The 12,581-nt window shown below is 41.9% G+C and overlaps 1 protein-coding gene across 1 annotated transcript; it reads left to right on the forward strand.

Annotated features, from left to right (window-relative positions):
* Positions 1–1,920: 1,920 nt before the first annotated feature.
* On the forward strand, positions 1,921–10,649 carry LOC110906589 (protein no-on-transient A-like). Its single transcript, XM_022151698.1, has 3 exons — positions 1,921–2,614; positions 10,106–10,320; positions 10,413–10,649. Exons 1-3 carry the CDS (start codon positions 1,921–1,923, stop codon positions 10,647–10,649), a joined length of 1,146 nt encoding a protein of 381 aa, XP_022007390.1.
* Positions 10,650–12,581: the final 1,932 nt, after the last annotated feature.

A 12,581-nucleotide genomic window follows, 5' to 3' on the forward strand; every position in this document is an offset into this window, starting at 1 on the left:
GAGCCTGGACTTGAGCTTGATTTTATTCCTGTCGATCAGCCTATTGATGCACCCGCTGATCCTGAGCCGATACCAGCTCCTGAGCCGATGCTCGCTCCTGAGCCTTTGCCTGATTTTGATCTTATCCCATTTGGCACACCTGATGTTGCACCACTCATACCAGATCCAATTCATGCACCCGCTGACCCTGCTGCTGTTCCAGTCAGATAGGCCCCCGATACGCTTTCACTAGCAATGGGTGGATAGATGATGATGATGTACCCTCTTTTGTTGAGCCAGTCACTCCCCCACATGCGCCTGTACCTGTTGATGTTGCCCCTTTTCACCCGATTATGTCCGATGTTCACCGCACTGACCTGCCTATCACCTTCTTGCAGGACATTCTCGCACCCCGTCCAGGGGAAGGCCCTTCTAGCCAGCAGCCTGGCCATGACCCACATGTGACCGCAGCTTTACCTCACATGCCTCAGTATACACCTACTGCTCATTTTACTTCTTCACCGCCAGGCGAGCCACTCATATGGTTTCCGCCGAACACCATGCCAGTTTCTGATGCCTACCATCCCTCACACTTTACTGGTTACACACGGGATGAGTTACTCCTGTCCTTGCAGCTTTAGCAAGAGATCCTGTGTCGTAGAGTTATAGAGCTTGAGAGGACTCCATGTCCTCCACCTTGTTCATGTCCGTCACCTTTTGTGACTCCACCTGATCCTCTTTTGCCTTATCCAAATTTTGATGTTCGATTTCTCACCATGGAGCAGCAGATCAGTTATCTGTTGCATCACGTTTATGACCTTAAGGAGGAGCTTGCGCATGTGCGCAGCTTGTTTTTTGTTCCTCCACCTCCTCCCCCACCACCATCAGCATAGCCGGTTTTTGGTTTTATGTAGGTAGCTTGCTTTTGATGAGAGCACCGCTATTGAGCCTAGCTTGCAAAGCCTTTTGGAGACCACTTTTTAATTATATGACTGTTGTAGACTGATAGACATTTGGGACAAGGGTAGTGTGAACCTGTAGTCCCTTTTGATGTGATAAGATACATTTGTAGAACATGTAACTGTATTCGTGGTCGATGATTAATGGAAGCTCAATCGTAATGTTCTCATTAAATACGATGTTAAACTACTTGTTTATGCCACGATTGTGATGATTATATGCTTACTTGTTATGACAAACACTATTATACACATACTACTTATTATATACATAAAACCTGACCTATACAATCTTCTTTTAGAAGATGCCTCCTCGAAGAAACAATCAGTTGCCCACAACAGAGGCTGAACTGCAAGAACGGATTTCACAAGCAATCGCACAACATGAGTCCTTGCGCTCTGAACACAGCGGAGGTACCTCAGGAAATAACCCGCCTCACGTTAATGTTTAAGTCACTTAAGACACATTACGTTACGTTTGGACATTCCATGTGCGTTTGCTAATGCTTTCTGTGAATGATGTTGCTTGTGCAGGCTGCACTTACAAGCAGTTCCTTGACAGCAAGCCTCTGAATTTGACGGCACTGGAGGTGCTGTAGCTTTCGTTAGATGGGCTAAGAAAACCGATTTTGTGCTGAGAATGAGCAAGTGTGCGCCGGAGCACCAGGTCACCTATATTTCTGGACTTTTCCTAGACGGAGCTCTATCATGGTGGAACCTCCAAGTTCAGACTCTGGGAGAGGAAGCTGCGTATGCTATGACTTGGGATGAGATGAAGGAACTGATGCGCAAGAAGTACTGTTCAAGGGCTGAGATTCAGAAGTTGGAAACCGAGTTTTGGAATCTTAAGATGGATGGTCCAAAGATTGCCGAGTATGTGCAGAGATTTCATGACTTATCTCGCGTCGTTCCTTACATGGTTGATCCGGAGTTCAAGCGAATCAAGCGTTTTATTTGGGGATTGGCACCCCAAATCATGAGCATGGTGACGACATCAAAGCCTCCAACAATCACTGAGGCCATTGATCTAAGTGTGGCATTGACTGAAGAAGTGATTAGGTTGAACAAGTTCTCGATCTCTGATGGAAAGAAAAAGGAGACTCATGTCGAGTCATCTGGAGAGAACAAGCGGAAGTTCTCCAACTTCAAGAAGGGTACTCAAGGAAACGTCTCCGGTAACAAGAAAAGGGATGCGAACCCACCAGCTGAGGTCAAGACTGGTGTTGCAAATTCAGAGAACAAGGGGAAAGGATACATGGGCACCTTGCCTAAGTGTGATGTGTGCCAGCTCCATCATACCGGCCCATGTAGGTATAGGAAGTGTGAATCTTGTGGGAAGAATGGTCATTCGAAGGAGTCATGCTGGGCCGGTACTGGTCATGGAAATGGTGGTCAGGGAGGAAATAGTATTGGGAACGGAAACCGTGGTGGAAACGGTTACGGAAACCGCAATCAAGGAGGAAATGGCGGTAATGGTAATCGTGGTGGTACTGGAAACCAAGCTGGAAATGGAAACCGCAACAACAATCAGGGTAGTACTGGAAACAAGCAAGGATGCTTTAGTTGCGGAGATATTGGGCATTTCAAGAGAGATTTCCCAAAGAACAACCAAGCCCAAGGAAGAGTTTTCAACATTGGGGCTAGGGAAGCTCGCCAATATCCGAACGTAGTTACGGGTACGTTCCATCTGTACTATTTGATACTGGCGCCGATTATAGCTTTGTATCCCTAGAATTTAAGAATATACTTGGGTTAGTAGCTAGTAAGCTAGATATTCCGTACTCGATAGAACTAGCTAATGGAAAGCTAGTAGAAGCAAATGAAGTAATTAGAGGCTGTGTAATAGAGCTTGGAGAGCATGAGTTTACGCTTGACCTTCTGCCAGTAGAGTTGGGAAGCTTTGACATGGTAGTTGGAATGGATTGGTTGTCGAGTAACCGAGCTGAGATCGTATGCCATGAGAAGATCATTCGCGTCCCGATGGCGAATGGAGAGACGATTGTAGTGCATGGAGAGAAGCATGATACGCCTCTAAGGATGATTAGTTGTTTGAAGGCCCGAAGATGTTTGCAGAAAGGATGTGTTGCCTTCTTGGCGAACGTTGTGGACAAGGAAGCCGATGAGCCGAAGCTGGAAGATATCCCAGTTGTAAGGGAATATCCTGAAGTCTTCCCCGAAGACTTGCCAGGATTGCCGCCTCAACGACAAGTCGAATTTCATATTGACTTGGTTCCAGGCGCCGCGCCTGTAGCCAAGGCACCTTATCGACTGGCGCCTTTCGAGATGCAAGAATTGTCGACGCAACTTCAAGAGCTTTTGGACAAGGGATTTATCAGACCAAGCTTCTCGCCTTGGGGAGCTCCAGTACTATTTTTCAAGAAGAAGGATGGTAGTTTTCGTATGTGCATTGACTACCACGAGCTAAACAAGTTAATCATCAAGAATCGGTATCCTTTGCCGAGAATTGATGATCTCTTCGATCAACTCCAAGGTTCGAGTTATTACTCCAAGATCGATCTTCGATCAGGTTATCACCAGCTGCGAATTCAAGAAGAGAGTATACCGAAGACTTCCTTCAGAACTCGTTATGGACACTATGAGTTTCTAGTAATGCCATTTGGGTTGTCAAACGCGCCGACAGTATTTATGGATTTGATGAATAGAGTTTGCAAGCCATATCTCGATAAATTCGTGATTGTGTTTATCGACGATATTTTGATTTATTCAAGGACAAAGGAAGAGCATGAGCAACACCTTAGAGCCATCTTAGAGCTGCTCAAGAAGGAGAAATTGTTCGATAAGTTCTCGAAGTGAGAGTTCTGGTTGCGTGAGGTATAATTCCTTGGTCACGTGGTAAACGAAGATGGAATTCATGTGGATCCTACCAAGATCGTGGCGATCAAGAATTGGGAAACTCCAAAGACGCCATCCGAGATCCGTCAGTTTCTAGGTTTAGCTGGGTATTATCGCAGATTCATTGAGGATTTTTCGAAAATCGCTCAACCGTTGACCTCCCTTACTCAAAAGGATAAGAAGTACGAATGGGGAGATAAACAAGAGGAAGTTTTTCAGCTGCTTAAGAAGAAGCTTTGCGATGCACCTATTTTATCCCTACCCAAAGGCACCGATGACTTCGTGGTGTACTGTGACGCCTCGCGTCAGGGATTGGGTTGTGTGCTGATGCAGCGACAGAAGGTTATCTCTTATGCTTCGCGAAAGCTAAAGGTTCATGAGAAGAATTACACCACACATGATTTGGAATAGGCGCAGTGGTGTTTGCATTAAAGATTTGGCGACATTATTTGTATGGCACCCGATGCACGATCTTTACAGATCACAAGAGCCTACAGCATATATTCGATCAGAAAGAGCTTAATATGAGACAGCAACGATGGGTTGAGTTGTTAAACGATTATGATTGCGAAATCAAGTATCACCCAGGAAATGCGAATGTGGTGGCAGACGCCTTGAGTCGAAAAGAGAGGATTAAGCCCATAAGGGTTAGGGCTTTGGAGATGATTATACGGACAAACCTCTCGTTGCGCATTTGTGCTGCGCAGAGAGAAGCTCTTAAGAAGGAGAATCTTAAGGATGAATATCTCCATGGGATGGAGAACCAGTTGGTACCCAATGGGGAAGGAACTTTGTGTTTTATGGGACGAATTTGGGTTCCCCTCTTTGGTGGTCTTAGAGACGTTATTTTTGATGAAGCTCATACATCGCGGTACTCGATCCACCCAGGATCGGACAAGATGTACCAAGATTTGAAGGATTTCTACTGGTGGCCAAGATTGAAAGGTGATGTTGCAACTTATGTTGGAAAGTGCTTAACCTGTTCCAAAGTAAAGGCCGAATATCAGAAGCCTAGGCCGAATATCAGAAGCCTTTAGGTCTTCTGCAGCAACCTGAAATACCCATATGGAAGTGGGAGCAGATCTCAATGGATTTTATAACAAAGTTACCAAAGACACCCAGAGGTCATGACACGATTTAGGTAATCGTAGACCGTCTGAAAAAATCTACGCACCTTCTGCTAATTAAGGAAAAGGATAACACTGGTAAGCTAGCTGAGCTGTACCTAAGGGAGATAGTAGCACGTCATGGAGTGCCTATCTCGATTATTTTTGACAGAGACGGAAGATTTGTGTCAAGGATTTGGAAATCTTTCCAGGAAGCGTTTGGTTCTCAGCTGAATTTGAGTACTGCCTTTCATCCGCAGACGGATGGTCAGAGCGAGAGAACAATACAGACGCTTGAAGACATGTTACGAGCTTATGTAATGGACTTGGGTGGCAGTTGGGACACTCATCTACCTTTGGTTGAGTTCTCCTATAACAACAGCTACCATACAAGCATTCAAGCTGCACTGTTTGAAGCTCTTTACGGGCGCAAGTGTCGATCGCCGTTATGCTGGGTAGATGCGGGCGATAGACAGCTAGTTGGTCCCGAGTTCTTTCAAGAAACGACAGATAAGATCATACAGATCTGAGGGCGCATTAAGGCGGCTCGTGATCGACAAAAGAGCTATGCGGACCAAAGAAGGAAACCTTTGGAATTCGAAGTGGGAGATATGGTTCTGTTGAAAGTCTCACCTTGGAAAGGTGTGGCACGCTTTGGGAAGCGTGGAAAGTTAAACCCACGATATATTGGACCGTTCAAAATCCTGGAAAGGATTGGTCTTGTGGCTTACAAGTCGGAACTACCTGCGGAATTTAATGGTGTTCATGATACATTCCATGTATCCAACCTGACGAAAAGTCAAACACAGGAAATGGTGATTATTCCTGCCGATGAAGTTCACATCGACGACACACTCCAGTTCACTGAAGAACCCGTTGAGGTTACGGATTGGAAAGTTAACAAAACTCGAAGGATTAGTGTTAAACTTGTTAAGGTTCGATGGAACGCACGTCACGGCCCAGAGTTCACTTTGGAGCGTGAGGACCGCATGAAAGCTAAATACCCGCACTTATTCCCTAACACCCCTGCAGCTAGTAGTAAAGCTCAAAATTTCGGGACGAAATTTTCTTAACAGGGGGAGAATGTGACAACTGTCAAAAATCCAGGTATCCGTACAATTAATTAATCTTGATTAGTGCTTAATGACTGTGCTGAAATTACAAATAACTGCATTCTGATTACTGCCATACACAAACATGTGCATCGTACATTATCAAATGTCATACGAATATTGCATGAAAGCTATATTGCCTCAAATGATGCATTAAGTACAATTAGCACAATTATTTGATAAATCGGGAATATGCTGACGGAGTTTAGTACATAGACAGACAGTGTTTTGAGACCCAGTATGGGCCAGAGACTAAGTACTACACTAGTATAGAGTGTAGGGAAGTAAGGACCCCAAAACTGTCTTCTTAGTGATAGTTTAAGTGCCGGAAAGTGCCCAAAACCCACATAAAGTGCTGAATTCAGCAAAATTCGTCATAAATCAGCAATTAAACACACTAATGTTATGCAGAAACATGGCTAAATGGTCCTGAATGCTTTCCTAAGTGTCGGGAACCAAAAGTGTCACAAAAGGGTACATAAAGAACACTAAACTGTATAGTTTAGCACTTTAACGAACCAGTATCTAACCGAACAACCGAACACTACCCGAAACATCAAAATTTACACTAGAAGCATTGTTTTAACATTTCCAAGCTAGTTATGGTCCCCGAACATCGTAACACCCCATACAAAATATCTAGTAACTAACACATGTAACTAACACTTGAATGGTAACTATATGGTAACTAAATGGTTGAAACCTAAGCTAGACCCCCCACCTATCTCACGGCCCATACATGGCCCCACCAAGCGGATTTTATTTCATTTGTTTAATAGATCTTGTCTCTTGTTTATGAGCATATTACACAAGGGTTAGAGGATTAAAATGGTTATAAGTATGGTATGAAGGAACAAGAGCTCACATTCTCACACACACTTCACACACCAAAACTCTCTCTCCCTCTCCTTGTGTTCTCGGCTGGGAGCCACCACAACCGCCACCATCATCATCCAACTTCCTTCATCCATTTCCCATACATACAAAGGTGCTAGAAGGTGTATAAGGAAGCTTGGTGGCCTTGGATCTTGAAGGACCTCTTTTGCTTGCTTTTATCCACTCATTTTCTTCACTTGATTCATCCCTAGCCTTGAGCTAGTGGTAAGATCCTTGTCCACTCCATTTTACTTCTATTTTAGTAGGTTAAAAGATGTTACAAGTAACTAATCTTGAAGAACACTAAATATCTTGAGAAGTAAATATGAACATAAGCTTAAAATGTGAAGTAATCTTGATGAATATGAGTTGTTATGCTTGTTGATCATTGATTGTTTGTAGAAATGATGTTGATCATCATATGATCTTGCTAGATCATGATTGAAAACATAATCTAGCAAGATGTGAGAATAGAAGTTGTTGTAGGATGATGGATCATCCATACATAAAGCATGAACTTGAAAGAAACATAAAGTTTTCTTGTGAAGTAATGACCAAAGTATACTGTTAATCTTGTAGATCTAAATATTTCATGGATTATTCTAAAGAAACCAAGTTAAAATATAAGTTTTGTTAAACTTGGTTCTTACATGAACAAACACTATTTTTGGTGGTTAAACAAGTGTAGAGACACTTGTGTAACAAGAAAAATTCACAAAGAAACATTTTTGTAAAACATGATTACAAGTTGTAAACACCTAAATCCTTCAAGAATGAAGTTTTTAAATAAACAACCACACTTTAAAGGGTAACTATACTTACTAAACACACTACTAAGTTACTACAAATTTTCATAAACCTTCAAGTTCATGAAGTGGTAGTTTAAGTATGATATTGGCGAAATTGGTAAGAGTAGGTTGTTTAGAGTTGATTGCAAATTGATTGTGATGATTTTTACAAAAGAAAATGATATGCTTGAAAGCATGGAAACCTCCATTTTTAGGGGAAACTATGGCAAAATTTTCTAAAAATATAAACACTTAGAAAAATATTTTTAAATGAATATTTACAAAGTGTGTTTTAAACCATAAATTGTTACATAAACTTTGCCATAAATTTTGGTCACGAAAATACAAATATTGGAGGTTGGTTTTTATAAAATAAAAGTAGCTAAATATATATTTAGAATATACATATATATTTAGAAGACACATGTGTGTGATTATTTGTATACTTTGTGTAATAGTTATGTTATTTTAGGACTTAAAATAATATGACACATCAAAACACCAAGTATTATAATCCAAAATGTTTTGGTCAAAAATCAGACGAAGATAATGCAACCAAACTCTTTGTTACGGGGTATGATGCTTGAATTGGTGAACAACAATGAGGATCACTTAGAAGTAAATTGCACAAGAGACACTAAGATTTATACGAGGAAAAAGCCCTTGATTAATGAATGATCTCCGGCATAAAAAACCTCGGGTGATGGAAACTACCGATCACCAACTTCCAATTAACCAATAATTGTTTACAACTTCGGATAATAGCGAGCTAGGTACAAGGACCACTATGGTGTATCGTGTAGAAATGTGTAAAAATTGCTAAGTGTTTTTCCGTATGCTCAAGAGTGCAGTTGTACGAGTGTGTGTAGCCAAAATTAGCCAAGTGTTTCTAAAGCTAGCTCGCTACCCCTTTTAAAATAGAAGTTAACTAGCCTAACAAACTGTCCGCAATTCGTGCCATGCTCCCACGTTCTCCACAACGTCCATTTTCAGTCAAACACGTGCGAAATAACCGTGGAATATTCCTTAGTAACGTTGCCAAGACCAAGTCCAACTTGTTACTCCTGCAAAACAATACGAAATTTAAAGTAAACAATCGTTAGTATAAGGATCCTTAGAGTGATCCATGATCCTGATCCTGAAGCACTTCTGAGGATCACTATCTGTCACAGAAGTAAGGATCACTAATAGGATAATAAGTGAGGACCATAGGTCATTAAAAAATCCTGCCCTAACAATTGCCCCCAAAATATAAGGAGTAATTATGTAACATAAACGAGTTATATTTTTTTGATCTTATCCGCAACTAACTAACGGATATATAGCCGTTAATATCGAACTAGCCGTTACCCTTTTGACGTCACCGAAGTGACATGCCTACAAGATCATGATTATAAATAAGAGATAGAGATAGGGATTGATTAGCATTTAAATTCAATAGAACTCCCTTTATATTCGTATTGGAAGATCAATCAGGTATTCCTCTTTCCTTCTTCTTTTTCCTTCTCTTACTCTGTTTTTCTCTCTTTTCTATCGTCAAGAATGATGCTCCGAAAATCTCCTGCCAAGGATCTCAAGAAGAACAACCCTCTGAAGGGTCAAGGGATCATCAAGGATTCTCCCAATGAGAGGTGTTGCTTTACTGACCCTCAAATTGATAAAATCCGGCACTTCTTTCCGGCGAACACCTTCTTCAAACCTTTCGATCCTACTGCTCTGAGTGACTACATCTCTGAGACTTGGGTAGCTTTCCCTGTCACTCCTTTTATGATAGGATACTCGTATCCTTTCCCTCAATTCACCCAAGCTTTCTTCTCTCTCACCGGCATCTCCTATATCCAAGCTATGCTGATGATCTGGAGGGTTTTATGCACCCTTGAAAGGATCATCGAGCAGGAAGGGATTGATCTTGGAATGTCAGAACTGGCTGAGATGTATGATCTCACTACTTTTGGATCCCACCGATACTTGTTCAAACGAAAAGCTGGTGAAGAGCACCCCATTTTCAAAGCTACCAAAAATGACACGAACTGGAAGCGTCGCTTTTTCTTTGCCAGAAGAGATTCCATCCCAAATGGGAAGGATCTACCCAGGAGGTGGACCACCCAGGGTAGGATAGAGGATCCTGAGAAGGATCATCAGATAATCTTGTTTTTGCATAAGGATCACTAACAACTTTTTTGTTTCTGATGCACAGCTATCACTGTTTCACATCTCATACCATCACCTGCTACCAAAGAGAGACTTGCTGCTTTTAGAAGGCTTGATCCTGCAACAAGAACATTCAACACCAATACCCAGGATTCACAAGAGATATCCTCAGGCTCAGTTAGTATGTCAAGTAAGTATCCTGTTTTTTGTATGATTAAGAATTTAAATAAATAGTTACACAGAAATAAGATAAGGATACTCATCTTGTTTTGAATGTGTAGGTGCCGGAAAATCCTCCAAAGCTGCCTCCAAGTTCGGTATGGCTGATCTTGACACTGTCAAATCCAAGAAGAAGAAGGCCATTGCAAGCCCGAGCGTCTCCATCCCCAAGGCACCCATCAAAGGAAGGGGTGGCAAAAAGAGAAAGAGCTCTGATGTTGAGGACCTACAAGGCCTGCCCCTGATCTGCCACCAGTTCCTCGAATACTTCAATGAGGTAAGGATCACTGATTCTGCTTACATATCCTGCTTATATATCCTGTTCATTTGAGGATCACTTGACCTGGAACTGCTTTATCTTCTTTGCAGAAATTTGCTGAGATTGAGGATTACATGGGGAGCGTCGAAGAGCTGGATAAGAGGATTGCTGACCTCCAACAAATCTCAATACTCAAGGATCACAAGATCGCTGATCTTGAAAAGACCCTCCAAGCTGCCAGGACCGAAACAGCCAAACTCCTGATTGACATCGACTACGAGAAGCATGAAATCGTGGTAGGTGCAAAGGTCTCTGCTGCTATCACAATGTACAAGACAAGACTGTAGATGGCCCAGGAAGCCCAGGATCCTGACTTCGACAGAAGCAGCTGGGATGTTGAAGGCTGGAAGGCAAGGCTAGCTGACCTGGAGGATGATGAGGAGCCTGAGGAGATTTTGGCGCTTGAGGCCGGAGGCAGTGGCAAGGACCAAGTGAAGGATGCTGGAGCTGGAGAGGATGAAGGGGCAGCGAAGGTGTAGGCTGCGTGATTGGGCAATGATGGACACTTCTAGACATAGCCGGAGCCCAATTTTTTTGGATTTGATGGTAGTTCTTTTTGTGGTTGTGATGTTTCAAAAACAATTATGGTCTGTACTTAAACAATAGTTTTAGGATTAAGGATCCAGGATCCTTCAGACAATAGGTAGGATTACAAATGGTGGAGGGATCCTCTATTTGGGGGATGAAGCCATTGTGATCCTGCCGCCTTTTATTACCTGCATGCTAAGACCGCACAAACAATAGACACCCGTTGCCAACCCATGTGGACGGGCCACATTTTGCTGGTAGAAACGTGGGTTGGCAATCTTGACAACTTTTGGTGGTTTAAATTTTGTTAATAAAATAACTTTAATCTTTTGTGGTTTATCCGGTGTTGTTATCCTTGTTTATCTTTTTAATTTTCAATTGCTTTGATATACACTTGTCTAAATAAGAAATCTTGAATAAGTTAGGTTGAAAATATTTAGGATATGATCCAGGATCAAATATCCTATAGTTGAAAAATCCCAAAAAGTAGTGTATTCTAAGGATCACAAGTTTAGTTGTCAAAACACAAGGGTTATTCAAATAAACAATGAACAAAATTAAAATAATTAAGGATCATACCTGAGGATCAAAGTTAGGATCCTAACCTTTAATACCATAACCAAGATAACTATAAGACAAACCTTAGAGAGAAGTTAGGATCAAGGATCCTTGGTTGTTTAACTTCAAAGACCTGAAATAGAACATAACTTGGGACTAAGCCAATATAAGATAAAAGTTAGCAACTGGGGACAAGCCCAAGGATCGTGTGTAAACTGGAGTATGGCCCTAACTGGCGACTATCCAAACTTAGTGGCATGAAAATGCCAAAACCTTAGCTAACGTGAAAACGTTAGAAACCTTAGGAACGGATGTATGGTACGTCTACCATTATACGTAGGATCCTAGGTATAGCCAGCACAATGGAATTATCAGCCCCTAAAGCGAGTACTGGTCCCACTGCCATGAACTATACCAGGATCATCATGCGCTACAGGCGGAACTGGGGTCAAGCCCAAATAACTAGGGTCAAACCCAAGGAACTGATTGCTTCTGTGGATAACCAACATTTTGCTAAGGATACCTGAACTTTCAAAACTCAGATTCACGTGAGAAGTGGATACAGGACACATGATCCTTATCCTTATATGAGAAAATAAGAGAATGAAATAATTTTGAGATTAGAATGTTACCAAAGTAAGGATCATCGGTGCTTTGAGGATCCTTCCAGGATACTCATGATGTGAGGATCATCTGTTCTGTGAGGATCCTACTCACATGAAATATTTCTTCAAATGGACAGCATTCTAGGCTCTAGGTAGCAAATCACCTTCCATGGTCAGCAATCGATATGCCCCCTTTCCTGCCTTAGCTTCAATCAAGTAAGGTCCTTCCCATTTTGGTGCCAATTTTCCATCAGCAGGATTGGTGGTATTTTGAAATGCTTTCCTTAACACCATATCACCAATTTGAAACTTCCTGATCCTGACATTTTTATTGTAAGCACCAGCCATTCTTTGTTGATAACTGGCCATCCTTATCCTAGCCAGATCCCTGATTTCTTCAATAGTATCCAGGTCTTGAATCAAGTTCTCATCATTTTCCTCAGGATCACGGATACTTGTTCTAGCAATTGGAACCACCATTTCTGTAGGGATCACTGATTCTGCCCCAAATACCAAAGAGAATGGAGT

The sequence above is a fragment of the Helianthus annuus genome, chromosome 4 (genome assembly GCF_002127325.2).
Source record: "Helianthus annuus cultivar XRQ/B chromosome 4, HanXRQr2.0-SUNRISE, whole genome shotgun sequence".
Lineage (NCBI taxonomy): Eukaryota > Viridiplantae > Streptophyta > Magnoliopsida > Asterales > Asteraceae > Helianthus > Helianthus annuus.

Coding starts and splice junctions, on each gene's coding strand:
- LOC110906589 (XM_022151698.1), top strand. CDS start 1,921: ATGGTGACGACATCAAAGCCTCCAACAATCACTGAGGCCATTGATCTA. Junction 2,615..10,105: donor ATATCCGAACGTAGTTACGG/GTACGTTCCATC, acceptor TTGAATGTGTAG/GTGCCGGAAAATCCTCCAAA. Junction 10,321..10,412: donor TCCTCGAATACTTCAATGAG/GTAAGGATCACT, acceptor TCTTCTTTGCAG/AAATTTGCTGAGATTGAGGA.